Source organism: Canis lupus, chromosome 6, assembly GCF_011100685.1.
Source record: "Canis lupus familiaris isolate Mischka breed German Shepherd chromosome 6, alternate assembly UU_Cfam_GSD_1.0, whole genome shotgun sequence".
Lineage (NCBI taxonomy): Eukaryota > Metazoa > Chordata > Mammalia > Carnivora > Canidae > Canis > Canis lupus.
In genome coordinates this window covers 14,872,051-14,892,234 of record NC_049227.1, presented here as the reverse complement: position 1 = coordinate 14,892,234, position 20,184 = coordinate 14,872,051, and the positions used below count along the sequence as shown (strand labels likewise).

At 54.0% G+C, this 20,184-nt stretch overlaps 1 protein-coding gene across 2 annotated transcripts in view; it reads left to right on the top strand.

The window, feature by feature from the left end:
- The window catches only part of LOC489893 (kinesin-like protein KIF19), a 44,491-nt gene extending 30,930 nt beyond the window's left edge, over positions 1-13,561 (top strand). Inside the window, exons 18-20 of one of the 2 annotated variants that reach the window (XM_038539642.1) lie at positions 1,031-1,160; positions 7,259-7,366; positions 8,690-13,561. In XM_038539642.1, the coding sequence (XP_038395570.1) occupies positions 1,031-1,160; positions 7,259-7,366; positions 8,690-8,787 (336 nt within the window). In that variant the 3' untranslated portion in view covers positions 8,788-13,561. Of the gene's footprint in view, positions 1-1,030; positions 1,161-7,258; positions 7,368-8,689 lie in introns of those variants that run through there. The other variant, XM_038539643.1, reaches the window with a different exon arrangement.
- The last annotated feature ends 6,623 nt before the right edge of the window (positions 13,562-20,184 follow it).

Here is a 20,184-nt window from a genome sequence, read left to right as displayed (position 1 = left end):
TGGCACGGGTTCCAATCTGTGTGGAAGTGGTGTTCCCTTGATGAGGTTTCTTTCTGTCCTATACTTGGTTATATAAACTGGAGGAAGTGAGCAATTTTCTCTCTGGGCAAGCTGGTTGGTGGCCAGGGACCAGACAGATGTCATTCTACCCCTGCCAGCCCCACAGTAGACATTTGCTGATTCACACTGAAACCACTCTGGTAATCACTCAGTAGGATTAACGGTAGGACTGTAGCAGGGGTCAGAAGGTGAGGATACCAGTGAGGGCTCTGCAGACAAATGGAACCAGTAGGATGTGCGTGTGTGTGCATGACACAGATGCTCACACACTCAAACATACATTCACATGCACACAGGTCTCACACATAGACATACACATGCACACTCATAGGCACACACACAACATACATGCACACATGCACATACATACACAGAGAAGAAGGTTTATTATAAGCAGTTGGCTCACATAATTTATGGAGGCTGACAAATTCCAGAACCGGGGTTGGCAAGCTAGAGACAAGTTCAAGTCCAAAGGCAGGAAAAAAACAAAGTTCCACTCAAGGCAATCAGGTAGGAGGGGGATCCCTTACTCTCAGGAGAGTCAGCCCTTTTGTTCTATCCAGGCCTTCAACTGATTGGACAAGTCCCATCCACCCAGCAGTGGGAGATCTGCTTTACTCAATAGTCTATCTATTTATTTTATTTATTTATTATTTTTTTAATAGTCGATCTATTTAAATGTTAACCATTTAAACCTCCATTCTGGGGCTACTGAGAGTTAAAAATGGGGAGGAAAGACAACCAGTAGCCAGCAGAGGATCATTCATTCACTTATTCATTCATTCACTCACTCATTCATTCCTCTCTGGGGGTTGGATGAGAGCATGAACAGTAATTCTGCTTCTGTCCGCTGAGGTCCTTCATGGCCTGTAGCAGTCTGCCACACAGTAGGTATTTAATCCATGCATGGCTTCAGCTCAACATGACCTTGACATGTCACTCCTTCCCCACCCTGTGCTTGTCCCTGCAGGCAGCAGAGCATGGGGCTGAGAGCCAGCCGTCCCCAGCAGTCCTGCAGCTCACCAAGTCATCTGGAAAGAGCTTCTTCCCTCCCGTCCCCGCGGCCTCCAAGATAAAACCCAGCCTCAGTTCCCACACAGGTACAGGGTTAAAAAAACAAAACAGCATACTGGGGCTTCGTCTGTGTCTTAAGACTCTGGGCAGCCCAGGTGGCTCAGTGGTTTAGCACCTGCCTTTGGCCCAGGGTGTGATCCTGGAGTCCTGGGATCGAATCCCACATCGGGCTCACTGCAGGATTCTCCGTCTGCCTGTGTCTCTGCCTCTCTCTCTCTCTCTCTCTGTCTCTCAAGAATAAATAAAAAAAATCTTAAAATTTTTTAATTTTTATTTATTTATGATAGTCACACACACAGAGAGAGAGAGAGGCAGAGACATAGGCAGAGGGAGAAGCAGGCTCCATGCACCGGGAGCCCGACGTGGGACTCGATCCCAGGTCCTCAGGATCACACCCTGGGCCAAAGGCAGGCGCTAAACCGCTGTGCCACCCAGAGATCCCCTATAAAATCTTAAAAAAAAAAAAAAAAAGACTCTGTGCCTTCTGCCTCCTGCCAAGGGTAGATCTTTGGAAAGTGTGACAGTTTGGGCCGTTACCAGCTGTCTGCTCCTTGGTGTTAGTTTCAGGTTTTCGGTGCAGGGAGTGGACCAAGGCCACTGGCTTCATGAGAACAAACATTCCCAGGGGCACTGTTTTGCTTCTGGCCCTTCCTGACACCCTGACACCCCAACAGTTTGAAATGGTGGTTAAAAACACGGCAGGCTGCCTGTGTGCAGTCTGTCTTGGTCTAGGTTTGAATTCTAGCTCCTGTGGTTGTTACAGTACAGGACATGCTCATGGTGAGAACTTTGGAATATAGATAAAATTATAAATGGAAGAAAACCACCCATAGGATCCACCATCCAGAAGCAGTGGCCATGAGGTGGCCTTGTTTTGGGTGAGCAGCAGCGTGAACACCAACGCCTGTTGTAGGGACAGTGTGTTGCTGGCATATCACAGTAGTAGATGTAGTAGAGTGGAGGTGTTGGTGCTCCTCCAGGGGTGCCCACAAACTGTCCCTGGCCTGCAACAGAAGGCCAAGCTTTTATTTTTATTTTTTTTTAAAGATTTTATTTATTTATTCATGAGAGACACAGAGACACAGGCAGAGGGAGAAGCAGGCTCCATGCAGGGAACCTGATGTGAGACCCGATCCCGGGTCTCCAGGATCACGCCCTGGGCTGAAGGCGGCGATAAACCGCTGAGCCACCTGGGCTGCCCAGAAGGCCAAGCTTTTATTTTATTTTATTTTATTTTATTTTATTATTATTTTTTTATTTTATTTTTAAGATTTTATTTATTTATTCACAAGAGACACAGAGAGGAAGAGACATAGGCAGAAGGAGAAGCAGGCTCCATGCAGGGAGCCCATGTGGGATTCGATCCTGGATCCCAGGATCACGCCCTGAGTGAAAGGCAAACGCTCAACCTCTGAGCCACTCAGGCATCCCGAAGGCCAAGCTTTTAGAAAGGCGTGTGGCAGTTTGGCGGTACGACCACTTGTGGTAAATGGCCTGCCTTCTGTCTTTTAAAAATTTTCCAATTAGTCTTTCTAGTGATTCATTATTGTTATTTTTGCAAAAATATTAGTCCCATATGGGCTGGAGAAACCTGACAAGCAGGCCAGTCCTCACCACAGAAGGGCCTATCCCGCTGGCCACGTCATCAGAGCTCACTATTGCACAGTGTTACTGTGTGTGAGGCACTGGGTGGGTGTCAGCCCACCTGTCCTCATGGTGGCTCTGTCCCCATGGTCCAGAGAAGGAAACTGAGGCACAGGAGTTCAGGGCCTTCCCCAAGGTCACACGGCTGGGAGCGACAGACCTGATGCCTAACTCTCAACCACACTTGCGTGCTTTCCCTCACGTCTTGTTTCGTTATCTTTATTCTTTGCGGGCATGTTACGGCCCTCGCTGTAGATTTCGAAGACCATGGCAGTGGTGTGCACGGCCACACAGTGTCTCACTGGTGGGTGTGCACCTTGGCACAACCTGGTTCATAGCCACACTCTCAACCTTCTCAGGAATCTCTGATCTTGGGGACAGAATTCAGATTTACCTGTGATTTCTCAGTTCAGCTCCTGGAACTGCTGGCAGCAACGCAGGCCTGCAAGAATAGCACTTCAAAACCTTAAAAAAACACTTAAAAAAAAAAAAAACCGCCACTTAAAGTGTTCTTTAGCCATATGGGATTTGACGCTTTAAAAGCTTTTATTTACTTATCTTCTTGTTTACGTGCTCATAAAATAGTAATGCTGCCCCAGAGAGCACAGCAGCGTCAGGCATGGGAACTCCGAAGTGCAGGGTTGGGCGTGTGCCCACCACTCTCCTCCTGTCAGGCAGCCAGGCATGCTGGACGCCAATGCCCCAGGTCCTTGCTGGGAGGGGCCCGGTGATGGCACCTGCCTGGGAGCGGGGGGCGCTGGGCATCTCCGGAGAGGCCTAGTTGTCAACCGTGTAGCCAAAGTCTCTGGGATCCTGTGATCACCCGTCCCCTGGAGACAAGCTCCTTGGAACCTGTCTCTATGGGTGATTTTCTTTTTTTTTTTTTTTAGATTTTATTTATTCATAAGAGAGACATGGAGAGAGAGGCAGAGACATAGGCAGAGGGAGAAGCAGGCTCCATGCAGGGAGCCAGATGTGGGACTCGATCCTAGGACCCCGGGCTCATGCCCTGAGCCGAAGGCAGATGCTCAACCGCTGAGCCACCCAGGTGCGCTCTACGGGTGACTTAAAAAGGAGTTTGCTTTTCCCACTGTTTTATTATGAAATTGCTAATGTACCCAGAAGTACAGACAAGAGTACAATAACCTCTGGTGGAGCCATCCCGGCGCCAGCAGCAGGCTGTCCTCTGCTGATTCTGTTTCTGTGCTCCCGCAACACGTTTCCATCTGCTCGTTTGTTATTTGCTTTCCTGGAGAGGTTTCAAGAAAATCCCAGAGCGTGCCACTTCACCCATGAATCTTTCAAGAGCTTTCTGTCTGTGATGACAGAGTATTTGTTGCGCATCACGGCTAGACGAGTTCAGCACGTTTCCCCATGTCTGTGTACAAAAGAAACCAGCCTTTTCCAAAGAAACCAGAGTGGACTGTATTGGCCCCCTCAGTTGGTGAGAAGGGGGCAGAGCCTGAGCCCCCAGCTTGGGGGAGGTGCTGAGCCCTGCTTTGTGGGCACCCCTTCTCTCGACTATGTCTGCAGAGCCCCACGGGGCACAGAGGCTCCCCCCTCTACAGCTGCGTGTTTCTGTGATGGAAGAGTTAGAGCCCGTTAGCATCAGTGGTCCTCCTGCATGCTCAGCCGCTGGTTGAACGGGTAAACTGAGTGGAAGTGATGTCTCCAGGCCCACACCGCGTGTCGATGGTGCAGCCAGGGCTGGTGCTCCCGGGGTCCCGCCACTGGGCCTGAATGTCTCTGCCTGGGGGAGGAACACGCGTGTCCTTGGCAGGTGTCCAAGGAGGCCCTGCAGGAAGCCAGGGTTACCCGGGTGTTCTGTATCTCTGGCCTGTGCAGGGAGCTGTGGGTCACCACTGATGGCGTCTGCACAGGCTGCAGCTCCCCTGGGGCAGGGTCCTTGGGCCAAGAGACCCTCACAGTTTTGTTTTTTTTTTAAGATTTTATTTATTCATAAGAGACACACACACAGAGAGAGAGAGAGAGAGAGAGAGAGAGAGGGAGGGAGGGAGGGAGGGAGAAAGGCAGAGACAGGCAGAGGGAGAAGCAGACTCCATGCAGGGATCCCAATGTGAGACTTGATCCCAGGTCTCCAGGATCACACCCTGGGGTGGAAGCAGGTGCTAAACCACTGAGCCACCCAGGGATCCCCGAGACCCTCACAGTTTTAATGTGACTGCATGTTCTCTGTTCAGGGCAGTGGTGTCACTGGCCCTGGATTCATGCCTGCCGTGAATCACGTCTGGGTGTGCAGCTTTGAGCCACAGTCCTGGAGGCCTGTGAATGGGGGAAGAATGGCCATCACCGAGTGGACAGGGCATGGATGCCAGGAGATGTAAATGTATCTCCTCATTTATCACTTGCAGAAACCCTACCACGTATGTGCCCATTTCACAGAATGATGGGCAAGGAGCATAGCTCACCCCAGCCACTCCTGTGCCCGTCCATGGCGGCCCAGGCCTGAGCCCACACAGGTGCTCCTGCACTTTGCTCTCATCCCTGTCCTGGGCCGAGCACAGGGTCTGTCTTCCCCATGCTCTCTGCCAGCTAGTTCGGGGAGCATGAAACCTGTCCTGAAACCATCCTAAAAGGTGATCTGATTCCTCTAGATGAGGAGCTCTTGCTGCCCCCCGATCAGGCACTACTTAATTGACATTCAGAACTGCTAGGGATGTTCATCCCTAAAGCAGTGACGACAGGCCAAGCCCGGCCCTGAGCTTGGAGGAGACTGGTCAACTGGCACCGCAGTTTAAAATCATGTGAAAGTCACATCGTGCACAAAATGTAGAAGTCCAGCTTCTCCTGTGAGAGGAGGGGCTGGACACAGATGGCTCCCCCCATCCCCGCCTTCAGCGCCTGATGTGGCCGCTCTGGACATTTGTCCTCGCTGACTGCACCATGTCAGCGCCCACAGTGCCCACAGCGCCCCATCCTCCCCCCCACCCCGCCCCGTGGCTGCTGCTGGATGCGAGCTCCTGTTGACCCTCTTCTGCGGGCTCCCTGAGCGCAGGGACGTTAGGCTCTGTGTGCCTGGTAAATACAACAGATGCTCAACAGACAACAGATGGATGGCCAGACAGATGGACGGCTGCCCCCACACCGCGAGGCCAAGGGCTCGGTCACATTGACCGCTGGGCTCGCTGGGTCTCTGGCCTCCTTCTCTCGTCGCGTCTCCCGACCAGCTCGTGTGCGTCTCCCTGTGCTGGTCAGGAGCCTTGTTCAAGTCCGACCCACGTTCTTTTCAAACTGCGGTAAAACTCATACACAGAACTCCGCGTTATAACGTGTGCAACGCGGTGGCATTTACTATGTTTACAGTGTGGTGGGTCCACACCACTGGGTGGTTCCAGAACCTTTCATCACCCCAAAAGAAGACCCTGAGTCCCATTCCTCCCCCTCCACGCCTGGCTAGGCTCTGGCAACACTGATGTGCGTCTGGTCCACAGGGTCGGCCTGTTCCGGCCCCTTCCTGCAAACAGGCTCCCATGACATGCGGCTGTGGGTCTGGCTTCTTGCACGGGGCGTCCCCCTCTGGGCTGTGGCAGCAGCAGCACGGGTGCCCTGGAATGGCCAGTGGCCGAGGACTATTCCTTCAGCCGCATGACACACGTTGTGTCAGGTCCATCGGTGGTTTCCGCCTCTCAGTCTCCGTGAATATCGGCATGTGGCTGTCTGCTTACACGTTTGTTTCCGGGTCTTTGGGGTAACACCTGAGAGTGGGTCTGTAGGTCACAAAGCAATTCTCCGTTTAATTTTCTGGGAGACCACTGCCCCGATTCCCATCAGGGCCACTCCATGTTGCATCCCCACCCAAGACAGTCCTGAGTCTCTGTGCTGCTCCTGCGGGATCAGGCTGTCACCTCTCCTGGGACAGGAGAGAGAGAGGAAGCAGCCAGACCCTTGGACTCCCTGTTTCTTCCCCGATTCTCCCAGCAGCAGCGGGCTCAGCCTGCCCCCCTCTCGTGGGGACACAGGGCACATAGGTGCCCGGGGCAGGCAGGTGTTGGGAAGAGAACAGAGTGGACAGGGCTGACCACAGGGCTGGGGGTTGGAGCTCAGGCTGTCGGGCGGCCTCTGCACCTGGGCACCCAGTGGGGTCTGGGGGAGACACCTGCTCCCTCGCTGCTTCCTCTTCTGATTAAACTCTGCTCGGTAAACCAGGAAACCCTCCCCATTGCTGTGTCGTGGCTGCTCGCAGCAAACAGGGGAAGGAGAGGGAAGGAGAGGGAGAGGAGAGCTGGTTGCTGGGGGAGGGAAAGGGACCAAAGCCACGGGGGAGGGGGGGATAGGATGTTCCAGAAAGGACAGGGCTGTAGGGGGTACAAACGAGGTAGCCTCACCAAAGAGCCCGCTGGGCGCCTGTAGGTCCTAAGTGCCCTGCACCAGTTGTTCATTGTTTCCTTTCAGGCCTCACAGGGGTGGGGGGTGGGGGGTCACTAAAATAACGTCCTCTCCTCTCCCATTCACCGTGTAGACGAGAAGATGCTCCAGATGCCCGAGGTCAGCTTCACCTTCCCCAGCGCCACGTGGCAGAGCAGCCCGGGCCCAAGCAGGGCCCCACTCCTGCCCCGGGACATCCGAGGTCAGTGCCTGAGCAATCCCACGGCTCACGCGTCCCTGTCTGCCCGCCACCCCCCAACCGGCCCTGCCGCTCCCCACTTGCCCCTGCCACGTGCTCAGTAGCCACGCTCGCCCGCTGGCCACTTGATGGGACGGCACAGGTCTAGCACACGGGCAGACCCACCGCGCCAGCCCGCGGCTTTCATTCAGAAACAACACTGGTTGCTTCGTGTAATCGAGAGTTAAAACAACCTCCCAGAGAAGTTGTGCTAATTTTGCACATTTGCCTGAGGCACCGTGAAAGTGCCAGTTTGGCCATAACATTGTCAGGCCTGAGTGTTAACCTTAAAATACAAAGGACGCATCCTATTCCTCTTCTGCTCCTGTGTCTTGATGACACTAATGCTGAATCCCAGAGACAGTTTAAGCCGTGTTAGCATCTGCGTTCCTCCGTGTAATCCTCACCCCAGCCTGGGAGGCATGTGCTGCCTGAATCCTTGCTGGGGATGGGAGACTCCCTCTGGCAGCACTTCCTGCCCTCCTCCCCACCTCCACACCAGCACACAACCCGGCATCTGGAAGGAGGAGTATAAATCAGCAGTAGGCCTAAAGCCCACCAGGGAGGGAAGTCCTTTCTTTGATCTAACCTGGATCTGTCTTACTGTACCTTTAACCTATTCCCTCCTGTTACTGTTTCAGAATAGGTCAGGAACTCCTCATTACCATGCCCCTCTTTTCAAGGGTTCTTGGGGAAAGGGTCTCAAAAGTGTTTGTTGCCCTGGGGCCAGCGGTACAGGCCAGTTTATTTGTTTTTTATTTTTTTAGAGATTTTATTTATTTATTCATGAGAGACACACAGAGAGAGAGAGAGAGAGAGGCAGAAACACAGGCAGAGGGAGAAGCAGGCTCCATGCAGGGAGCCTGATGTGGGACTCGATCCCGGGTCTCCAGGATCACACCCTGGGCTGCAGGCAGCGCTAAATCGCTGGGCCACTCAGGCTGCCCCTAGGCCAGTTTAAACAGTGTGAGGGATGGGAAATCCTCCCGATGACTCCCCACTCCAACTGCGTGTGTCAACTAAGGTGGAAAAAGTGACTGAGGGGGTCCCGGGGACAGGCCTGTGTGAGCAGAGTGCAGGGGAGCGGGGTCCCAGGCTGGGGAGGTGCGGTCCCACAGGGGACCCCGGCACAGGTGGGGCTAAGAAAGGAGGAATGCCCACGTGGGTCCTGAGTCAAGTCTGGCTGGCAGCTGAGGCCAGGACCAGGACACCCACCTAGGGACCCAGCCGTCAGGACCCTGGCTTTACCGGCCTCGACCACGGACTAGAGTCTCCCCACTCCTGCAGGGTCTACGGATAGTGGAGGCCGACACCACAGCCCACTGCCTCCCAGCACGCCCCGCAAGCCCCGGGGCAGCGGCAAGCGGCCGAGAAGGCCACAGTGAGGATGTCAGCCAGAAGGCCAGGCATGCGAGGGAAGGCCGGAGAGGCCGGCCCCAGGCACAGGGCTCTCTCTGCCCTGGAGTTGAGTTCAAGAGACGGAGCCCTGGCAAGGACACTTCAGGGGGCAGCCAGCCAGCTTCCCACTGCTCTCTGTGCTGACGGCTGCCTCACCAACCGTGCCAGAGGGAAGGCCGTTGATGGAACATCAGAGCCCTTCTGAAGGACATCTCAGGAGGAGCCTCAGGCCTCGTTTGGGTCATTCCCAGTTGTGAGTGATATTCCCAGGATCACTCCACCCCACAGTTTCTGCTCTGGGAGAATGGTTTCACTCTTCACCTGATTGGGCGAGGCCCACCCACACTGCGGCAGGTCCTCTGCTGAACCCGACATCTCCTTACTGATGTATTTATTTTTTAAAGATTTTATTTATTTGTTCATGAGAGACACAGAGAGAGGCAGAGACACAAGCAGAGGGAGAAGCAGGGAGCCCGATGCAGGACTTGATCCTAGGACTCTGGGATCACAACCTGGGCCAAAGGCAGATGCTCAACCATTGAGCCACCAAAGCGCCTCTCCTTACTGATTTAAATGTTAATCTCATCTGAAGAACACCTTCACAGCACCACTGCCCGCTGATGTTTGATGAAACGCCTGGGTATCATGGCCTGGCATGTTGATGTTTCAAATTCACCCTCACGCCCCATGGGCCTTGGCCAGCAGAGTGACACCATCCTGTCCCCATGTTCACATAGGCTCTGGGGGAAGCCTGCATTGGGGAAGCATGAGAACACTCCCCATTCTCGTGACCCATCCATCCTGTCACTGTGTTGTAATGTCCGTCCCCACACACCACAGCATGGAGGACATTGAAGCAGAATCGTCAAGGAGCATGAAGCCACCCGTGTAAACTGGGAACCCAGAAATCGAGGTCCTAATCTTTTGTCAAGACAGGAAAGTCCGGGAAACTTTGAGCACCACCCGTGGAGGGCTGAATCATCGCCTTCTCCAGCTGTGCTTTCAGCGCTTGCTGTGGCTTTCAAACCACTGCCTACATCTCGGGCTCTCAGAGGCATCCCCATTTGGAGGCCATGGGGACCAGAGCTACCTCCGATGCAGCATCCAGTGGAATCTATGGGTTTTAGGAATCAGCTTGTTAGCACATTAGGGCTGGAAGGTGGAGGCGTGTTGTTGTCTCACGGCCTGAGCAGTCAGCAGGTTGGCTTGGACCTGTGTATGCCTGGCACATGGCAGACACCCTATAAGTGTGCAAACTGCACAGCTGGATGCCAGATGCCATGCCCTCTCATCGTAGGACCTGCGGTCAAGGAGGAGCTGCTGGGCCTTCTGGAAGAGTGTGTGGAGTTGGGGAGGTCGGTCCCACTTATCTTTGGGGGCTCTGCTGTCTGCTTGGTGCAGACCTGCCAGGGGCACCCTCTGATGCTCACTTCCCCTTCCCTGGGGGAAATGCTGAGCCTGGGTGACAAGGATGACTTCTGCTTTCCTGCCCTGGCCCCAGATCCTGGGTAGGGCAAGAGTTACTGGTTGCCCCCTATATCTGCTCACTTTGTTCCAGGATAATAGAACCCCTCATTTTTAGCTAGTCAAACAGCTCACAAAATAAGGACTGTATCTCCCAGCCTCCTTTGTGGCTGCATATTGCCATGTAAACAAGTGACGGATGGGATGCAAGCAGCTGCTTCCAGGAATCTTCACCACAAAGGATAATACGCATTTTCCTCATGCCTCTTTCCTTCTTCACTTCCTCAATCATACTGCCTGGAATTTGGATGTGATGGGTGGAGCTCTAGCCACCGTTTTGAGGCCTTGAGGACAGAGGCCTTGAGGACAAAGGCCGGCCCTCAGGAGGATGGAGTGGGAAGCTGGAAGGAGCAGAGATGCCTCTCAGCATTGTTACACCCTACCTGCAGATGAGAACTTGAGAGGAATAAATGTGTATCCAACGTTCACCTTGTCTTAGCTGATCAAGGAGGGGAAGCCCAGGCAGTTGGCAAGTTGTGGCCAGAGAAGTCCCTGGTAATTTTGTGAAATGACATCAACAGATTAGAAATGACAGCATGGTAGGACGTGGTGTCAAATAGGGCCCCCAAGTTCTTCCTAGGCTGGTGTGAACATACAGAAGGAACTCCTGGTCTTTCTTCATCCTGCCTTGAGCTGGGTGGAAAGGTGGGCCACAAAGAGAGCTGTAGACCGGTAGGCTATGGACTGGCCCAGGCATCTGAGAGATGGCTGAGGAGGCACTTATATCGGGGGAGTAGGGGTGGTATCCCAATCTCATGGGGGGCGGTGTGTGTACTAGGGTTCTCCAGCAAAACAGAACTACTGGGGTATGTGTATGTGTGAAGATACTTGGTCTAGGGAACTGGCTCATAATTGCGAAGGCTTGGCGAGTCCACAATCTTCAGGGTGGGCCAGCAGGCCAGAGGCCCAGGGAAGTGCCACAGAAATCCCTTTTCCTCGGTGAAGCTCAGGCTTTTGTTCTAGTCCAGCCTTCAGATGGTGAGATGAGGCCCACCCACGTTGTGGAGGGCCGTCTGCTGATTCACATGTTAATCTCACCCCCAAACACCCACATGGGAACATCCAGAATAATGTTTGACACACATCTGAGTGCCATGGCCCAGCCACATGGACATGTAAAATTTGTTGTCCCGGGGTGGTAGGGGGACACAGGACCAGGAAGAGCCAGGGTGGAGAGGTTCACAGCCCCTCTGGGCCAGCGGTTGACAGCTGGGGAGGCCCCTGAGCTCAGGGTCAACCCAGGTGATGGAGGTGGGAGGAGGGGGAGGATCTTGAATTTGGCCCAGTTTGAACCCAAAATGACTGAGAAAAATAACACAAGCATCTGAGTATCCCCAGGGGTTGTATTTGGGTGCATTGAGCTCATGTGACTGTAGAACTTGCACCTGTGTCAGAAAGGTCACACTGTGATCTCACCACTTTAGAAAGGCAGAAAATTACATAAAGGGAGCATTAAGAATGTCCTTCCCCACCTTGTGCCTTTTTGGAGGTAAATCCCCTTTAACAATTGGGTGCATGCTCTTCCCAGTTTTCCCACAAAATAACCCATTAAGAAGTGTCTCAGCGTAGGTCCCCACAATTGCAGAGGCTGTCACAAGACCAGGACACAGGTGGCTTCTTTGGGAGGTGATGCCAGGGGAGCAGGGAGGCCAGACCATGTGAGACTGGGAAGGGAGAAAGCCACCATGCCCATGGGTATCACCATGGTGCCTCTGTGGGCAGCAGGAGGTGAAGTTTGCTTACCAGCCTGGAATCGACCCCCAAGCACCAGGGAAGGGGATCCTGGGGGCACTGGGCCTGCCTTAGGCTGTGTTTGCAAGTGGCCCAAGCATTCTCTCCCCATCCCCAGCAGTAGAGGAGTCCCTGGGCAGAGAATGGAAACTCTGATGCAAAACTCAGAGCAAACTACATTTCGGCCACATTGGATCTGTCTGCAGGCTGCAGCTTAAGGCCAAGGTGAGGCCTGGGGGCCAGAGGCATCTGGGACAAAAAAATCCTTTGCATACATTCTCATGCACAAACGTGTGCACACCCCCATGAACCGGTCTCCCGCCTCCCACCCTGCTGTTGCTCACACTGTCCCCTCTGCTTGGAAGCCTTCCCCACCCTCTCTGCCACCTTCTAGTCCTTTCCCAGGAGGCCTCCTCTTCTTCCCTGCTGGGCCAGGTACCTCAGAGCCTCCCCTGGCACTGCACTCACCCACCACATGACGACTGTCCCCATCACTGTACGTTTGGCACAACAGACCAGCCCTGCCTTACATCTCTGTGTCCTCCCTGGCCCCGAGCAGGTGCCCATGGATGGCTGTGGGATGGAGGGACAAGGGTGGGAGGGAGCAGGTGTGGGCAGGTACTGCGCTGAGAGCAGGAGGTGCAGGGCTGAGGCCCTGACCTGGGACAGCTGTGTGTGGTGGGAGGTTGGTCCCTCCGCAGCCAGCATGGCACACTGGGAGATGTGCATATGTGTACACATGCACAGCAGCCATCCAGGTGCTTTTCAGGGCCTGTGCTGGGCCCCAATCGAGGCAAGGGAATGCAGGCATTGAAACAAACAAGATGTCAAAGAAACGAGAGGGTAAAGCTTTATCCAGCCCCTAACCTCACTGCAAGCCCCTAGGGGCTGTCGTCAGCTTATGGCCTGGGGATGTGGAGCACTACGTTGGGTATTCATGCCCAGGTAGCAGAGCTGGGATTTGAACCCAGGGTGTGTGGCCTCTTCCCTTGTGACCCCTGGAAGCCAGGCAGGATATGCTGGGCAATAGAGAGTCACAGCATGTTCACAAGCAAGAAACACAAGGGTGGCTCACAGCGGCTCGGTGAAGGTGGGCTGAAGGCTTGTGGACAAGGAATGAGCATGTTAGAGAGTCCTTTACCGTTTGAGAACCTGGTGAGATCCTGTGGTTGCCATCCATGTCACATATGCACACCTGTGTGTCTACCCTCACCGGTATGTGCCACGTGGAACGGCCACGGAAGGAAATCCTGGGAACGGGTCACTGTGAGGGGCTCAGGGGCAGGTGGGCAGGAGACTCCTTTTCATTGCATGCATTTTCTATGCATTTGGATCTTTGTTGTCTTCCTGTAACTTCATGTGGGAAAAAAAAGGAATTATTTTTAAAAAATAACAATAGTTCTATATGCTGGGGAGGGCAGCTCTCTGAAATATACCAATAGAGGTTCAGAACAGCATGTATGATAGGCTCTTATGTCTATATGACAATTATATAACGTATGCAAATGTGGTGGTGGTGAATTATTTCTCCAAGAATTCCCGACACAAAGACAGAAACCCGTGCTCCGTTTGTGAGGCCCAAGCCACTGATCAGAGGGAGGGTGGAGCTGGGAGGAAGGAGCAAGCCTCAGCCCTGGAAATGGATTCTTTTTGTTCTACAGACGGATTCTCCCCCAGTTTCTGGTCTGTTCCACGGGGCCCCTCCCAAGAGGGGAGGCAGCTCTGTGCCGCCCCTGACTTTGTGGAAGGCACCCTTCCTGGAAGGTTTGCTGTGATGCTCAGAGCATCAACTTTCTCCTCTGCCTGCGGCCCAAGGTCCAGGTGGTGCAAGGGCACCAGGTGGGTTAGGGAGGGAAAGGAATCCGGAGGCTCAAGGAGGGAGCCAAGTGAAGCCCCAGTAGGCATAAGTGCCAAGGATGCAGTTGCCACTGGGCAGACACATGCTGGCCGTCTCAGAGTCCACATTGTAGAGGAGGTGGGGGCAGAGAATGAGTGGTAAGCACTCTGAAGAAATCAAGCTGCAGGGCCACAGTGCTTGGTGGGCTACTTTAGAGAGGCTGGTCAAGGAAGGCCTCCTAGAGGAAGTACAGCCTAGGTGGGGAGCAGAGCAAGAGCAAAGGCCCTGGGGCAGACTGGTGGTGTTGGCTCTGATAACATAATGCAGTAAACAGCAGAAGCCCTGAGCTACATCAGGAGGTGCTATGGCCTCAATGTCTGTGTCACCCTAAAATTCATACTTTGAAATCCTGACCCCCAGTGATGATGGTATGAGGAGGTGGGGCCTCTGGGTCATGGGTCATGGGTCACTGTGCCTGGGTCATGAGGGAGGAGCTCTCATGAATGGGACCAGTGCCTTCATAGAAAAGGCTCCAGGGAGCTCCCCAGATCCCTCCACCATGTGAGGACATGACGTGAAGGTGCTGGCCATGAACCAGGAAGAGGGCCTTCCCCAGAATGTGGCCATGCGACCCCTTGGTCTTGGACTTCCAGCCTGTAGGACCGTGAGCAGTAAATGTGTGTTGTTGATAAGCCTCCCGCCTGTGCTACCTTGTAGCAGCAGGAACGGACTAAGATAGTCCGGGCGGAGGTGTGGGCATTCCAGAGAACCAGCAGGTCCTATCGAGCGCTGGAGCTTTGACGGAGGACACGTGAAGACTTCTGAATTGCCCCCGCCTGCCTGCCTGCAGGGTGGACACTGTTCAGTGACTGCACCCCGGGTCCTGGCATCCTCTACAGGGCGGCGGAGGCTGAACCTGCAAGCGAGGGGACCCTGCTGGAAACATCCTGTGCTCAGCTCTGTGTTGTTTCGAGCCTTTGCCGCAAGAGGAAAGGGAGGTAGGGGAGCAGATTCAAGAATCCGGCCTGGAGAGAGATGCGCAGGGAAGACCCTGCTGGGGAATGGTGGTCGGTTTCCCTGCAGCAGAGGACACAAAGTCTGAGTGGCCCAGAGGAGTGAGCCTGCAGGCATGCAAGCAGGGACAAGACCCTTGTCACACTGGTGATAGAAGCCACCAGGTGGCAGGACGGCTAACATCTCTCTGGCTCCCTCCTGAGAACGAGGAGGCTGGAGGCTCATTCCCCGAGCTGGCTTGTTCTTTCTGGTTTTGCATAGATCAGCCTGTGTGTGGAACATGAGGGCTTGTTACGACTCAGCCAGTGGCTTCTCCCCCTGCCAGGGTCCTCAAGCTTCCTGTCCATACTCCAGGGTAGCCTTTACCAGGTGGAATTGGAGGGCTTGGTTTCACTCTTGCAGTGCAACTCAGGCTCCATGAACCAGAGCCAGGGTGCCCTCACCTTGGCCCTCCAGGGGCCCCCTTTCCTTCCCTTTGGGGGCTCCTGCTGTCCCTTGAATGAAATGTAGCCTCTGTGGCATCTGCCCCTACTGGCCATTCCAGCAACCAGGAGGGTGAAGCAGCAGGCGGCTGAGAAGGCTTGCCAGGACTGGGTTTGGGGTGAGGTGCATCGGGCTTGGCAGACCTCTGGGGTGCTGGCCGTCACTGACATCACTTCAGATGCTCCCATCTCCAGCCAGCACCCCTTTTCCCTGAGTTTAAGATGAAAGCATCCTTGTGTCTCCTCGACAGCTGTGCATTTCTTGCTCGGCATGCACAGGACCAAGGGCACAAGGTTTGGGCCCTAGACTATTCTCTAGTGTTTCTGACCTCTCTTAGAGGCACACCCTTGGCCCCTCTGCCCCCTCCCTCCACCAGCCAGTCCTAAGCCTGCCCTCCTCATTCCATGCCCCAGTCTTCCTCTCCCACCCTCTCTCTTACACCCACCCCATGCAGGGGGACCCTGCAGTGCCTCCTGGCTGGTCTCCCTGCACAAATGCTGTCAGGGGTCAGCACTCCACACACATCGCCTCTCTCGTGCATAACCAGCGCAGGAGGTGAGGGTTATTATTTCCAGCATCATCCATGTAAGGACCTGGGGGCCCAGAGAGGCTAGAAGGCCCGCCAAGGAGGCACAGGTGCTGGGAAATCGCCCCAGCACCCCTGGCGGGGTGAGGGAGGGCTTGCCACCTCTGGATGGCCCACACCACCCAGTAAGACATGGGACACCAAAACTGCAGTGAGACCGAGGTGGTGCAGAGGGTGCACGCGTGCAGGATGCATTAGGGGGGCTCGGGCATCTGCACCCTGGGATTTTTCCTGTCTCCTGCAAAGATATAGGTGGACTTTGCGATCCTCACACCTCTGCTTTGTTTTCTCATTTTTCCCTCATGGATGCTCCCACCAAATCCGGAGCCCAGCGAGCACTCAGAATCTCCCCGCGGCCTCTATCACTCGCAGATGACATTTCCTGCCCAAGCCACAGCATCTTCTCTTTCCTGTGGCAATGCTGGTTATGAAACCAGAAATAGTTGCAGGCGGCATGGGACACCAAGATAACTCAGACCAAAACACGGAGACTGAGCCAGGCTGTGTCAGCCTGGGGAGGCTGCAGCCTTTGCACCAGGGGGCCAGGGGCCCCTGAAGGTGGGCCACACAACCAAGTTGCTGTGGAGACAGACAGACAGCTGGGGTCCACCAGCTTGAAGGCGCCCAGGGCCTGGAGGAGGGGGAGATGAAAGCTCCAGGGCGGACCTGGCCTGCTCACAGACCCCTCCCAGCAGGTGCCCTCCAGCTGGCCTGTGCAGCTCCGGCTCCCCAGCCCCAGACTCTGCTTCTGGGCCTGACTCTGCCACTTGCGCCACTGTGTGTCTCTGGGTAGTTGCTTCACTTCTCTGAGACTCTGCTACCCCATCTGTGGACGAGGAGAGAATACGTAGCTATGTCAGAGGGGGTAAGGATGCTGGTGCAGAGCTAAGGTTAAGAATTGGGTTTGGGCTTGGTTTGATTTTTTTTTTTTTTTCAATCGAGGTGAAACTGACATAAGACAAAAACCAACCATTTTAAAGGGAACACTTGGGCGGCATGCAGCACGTTCACAGTGGCCGGCAGCCGCCACCCCCATCTGGTTTGGGCACAACTCACTGCCTCTAAAGGGGACCTGGCTGCATTCTGCTGTTGCACACTCCCTTCCCCCTCCCAGGGAAGGGCTAGTTCCAGCCCAGCTCCAGGTCCTGCCAGCTGAGACCCTTGCCCCGCTTCCCGAGCCTGAGTCCTGGCCCTCACCAAAAGGCCTGGGAGCTTTGTTTAAAGTCCCAGTGAGGCTTTGCCAGGGTGAGATGGTGGCTCCTGGGAATGTGAATCTCCGTTTAATCCAAACAAACCTTTATCAACCCTCCCAGATATGGGGCAACTCCTGGGAAATTCCTTAAAATCCGCAGCATGCTTTATCCTGGCAAACGGTCTGAGAAGTCTGGCTGTTATTAATCATTTGAACGGTTATTTCCTGGGCCCACTCTTATTTGACCAGGGGACACTTTTATCTTATCGAGAGGGTGCCCATTACCCCCTCTGCAGGCCACTGTTTCAGGGCATAGTTGGGAAATTGCTGCCTTAGAGGAAACATTAATTGAGCACCTCTGAATACAGGGCCCCTGGGTAAATGACTTCATCTTCATCGTGCACCATTTCTTCATAATCAGGAAAATCCTGGCTAGAGAAAATTTAAAATGATTTTTTAAATGAATATATATAACTTACTGTCACAATGTGTATCCTTTTGAATGTGAAGTTTTAGGAGTTTGGACAAACATAGCCATGTGACCACCAGCACCACAATCAAAATCTAAATAGTGCAGTCAGCCCCCAAACCTTCCCCTGCCCTTGGGTAGTCAACCCTCCCCTAAACCCCAGCCCCAGAAAGCACCCATCGCTGTAGTTTCGCTACGTCCAGAACATCATCTAAACAGAATCACAGGGTATGCGCTGTTTTGAGATTGGCTGCATGCGTGGAGTACCTAAGGCTCATCTGTGTTGTTGGGTGTATTGATGGTTTTCTAAGTGGTTTTCTACCACTGAGTTAGCATCCCAGTGTAGGGATGTCCCACAGTTTATCTGTTCATTTGCCAGCCAAAGGAATTTGGGGTTGTTTCTGGTTTTTGACAATTATGAAGAAGCCACTAAAAACACTCATCCATACATTTTTGTGCAATGGAAGTCTTCATCTCTCTTAGATAAACACCTAGGAGTGGGTTTGCTGGCTTGTATGGTAGATTTCCGTTTCACTTTTTACAAAACTGCCAAACTGTCTTCCAAGGGCCTGAGCCATTTTGCATTCCTATCAGCAATGTAGGAGAGTTCCAGTTGCTCTGCATCTTCATTAGTGCTGGACACGGTCAGGTTTTATTTATTTATTTATTAGATTTTACCTATTTATTAATGAGAGAGAGACACACACACACAGAGGCAGAGACACAGGCAGAGGGAGAAGCAGGCTCCATGCAGTGAGCCTGACATGGGACCTCATCCCAGGACCCCAAGACCACACCCTGGGCCAAAGACGGCACTCAATCGCTGGGTGGTTAAACCACCCGGGCTGTCCATGGTCAGGTTTTAATTTTTTTTTTAATTTATTTATGATAGTCACAGACAGAGAGAGAGAGGCAGACACACAGGTAGAGGGAGAAGCAGGCTCCATGCACCGGGAGCCCGACGTGGGATTCGATCCCGGGTCTCCAGGATCGCGCCCTGGGCCAAAGGCAGGCGCTAAACCGCTGCGCCACCCAGGGATCCCCATGGTCAGGTTTTTTTTTTTTTTTTTTAAAGATTTTATTTTTTTAATTTTTATTTATTTATAATAGTCACAGAGAGAGAGAGAGAGAGAGGCAGAGACACAGGCAGAGGGAGAAGTAGGCTCCATGCACCTGGAGCCCGATGTGGGATTCGATCCCAGGTCTCCAGGATCGCGCCCTGGGCCAAAGGCAGGCGCCAAACCGCTGCGCCACCCAGGGATCCCTAAAATTTGATTTTAACCATTCTAATAAATATTTAAAAGGAAATAAAAGTTTATTATGTGATTTTTCATAAATGCTGTTATGGGCTAAACTGTCCTCACCATAAAAGGGCATGTTGGAGCACTAACCACCAGAACCTCAAATGTGACCTTATATGAAGATAGGATCTTGAAGAGGGAAATCAAGTTAAGATGAGGTCATTAGAGTGGGCCCTCATCCAGTGTGACTGTGCCCTTACAATAGAGGAAATGTGGACACAGAAACAGAGAAGCAAAACGAGAGACACAGAGATGATGGCCAACAAGCCCAAGAGCAAAGCCCTGGGCAGACTGCCCCTTGCAGCCTCAGAAGGAAGCAGCCCCTGCGACTTCCAGCCTCCAGAACTGAGAGGGATCCATTTTCTGTGGTTTAAGCCTCCTGGCCCGTGGTGCTTTGTTATGACAGCCTGAGCAAGTTATTATGCATACAAAACAAAACAGGTGAAATAAATATCTTAAGTTTTGGATCTTGTTAGTAAAATGACTTATCCATTGCCTACCACCAACTTAAGAATGAGAATGGAACCACTACCTTCCCATCTCCCTGTGTGTACCTTCCCTGTGCCATCCTGCCCTATACCCCACCCTGTGTGCACCTGCCCTGGGCCATCCCACCCTGTGTGCACCGTCCTGGGTCACCCCACCCTGTGTGCACCTGCCCTGGGCCATCCCACCCTGTGTGCACCGTCCTGGGTCACCCCACCCTGTGTGCACCTGTCCTGGGCCACCCCACCCTGTGTGCACCTGCCCTGGGCCATCCCACTCTGTGTGCACCTGTCCTGGGTCACCCCACCCTGTGTGCCCCTGCCCTGGGTCACCCCACCCTGTGTGCACCTGCCCTGGGCCATCCCACCCTGTGTGCACCGTCCTGGGTCACCCCACCCTGTGTGCACCTGCCCTGGGCCACCCCACCCTGTGTGCACCTGCCCTGGGCCATCCCACCCTGTGTGCACCTGTCCTGGGTCACCCCACTCTGTGTGCACCTGCCCTGGGCCACCCCACCCTGTGTGCACCTGCCCTGGGCCACCCCACCCTGTGTGCACCTGCCCTGGGCCATCCCACCCTGTGTGCACCTGTCCTGGGTCACCCCACCCTGTGTGCACCTGCCCTGGGCCACCCCACCCTGTGTGCCCCTGCCCTGGGCCATCCCACCCTGTGTGCACCTGCCCTGGGCCACCCCACCCTGTGTGCACCTGCCCTGGGCCATCCCACCCTGTGTGCACCTGTCCTGGGTCACCCCACCCTGT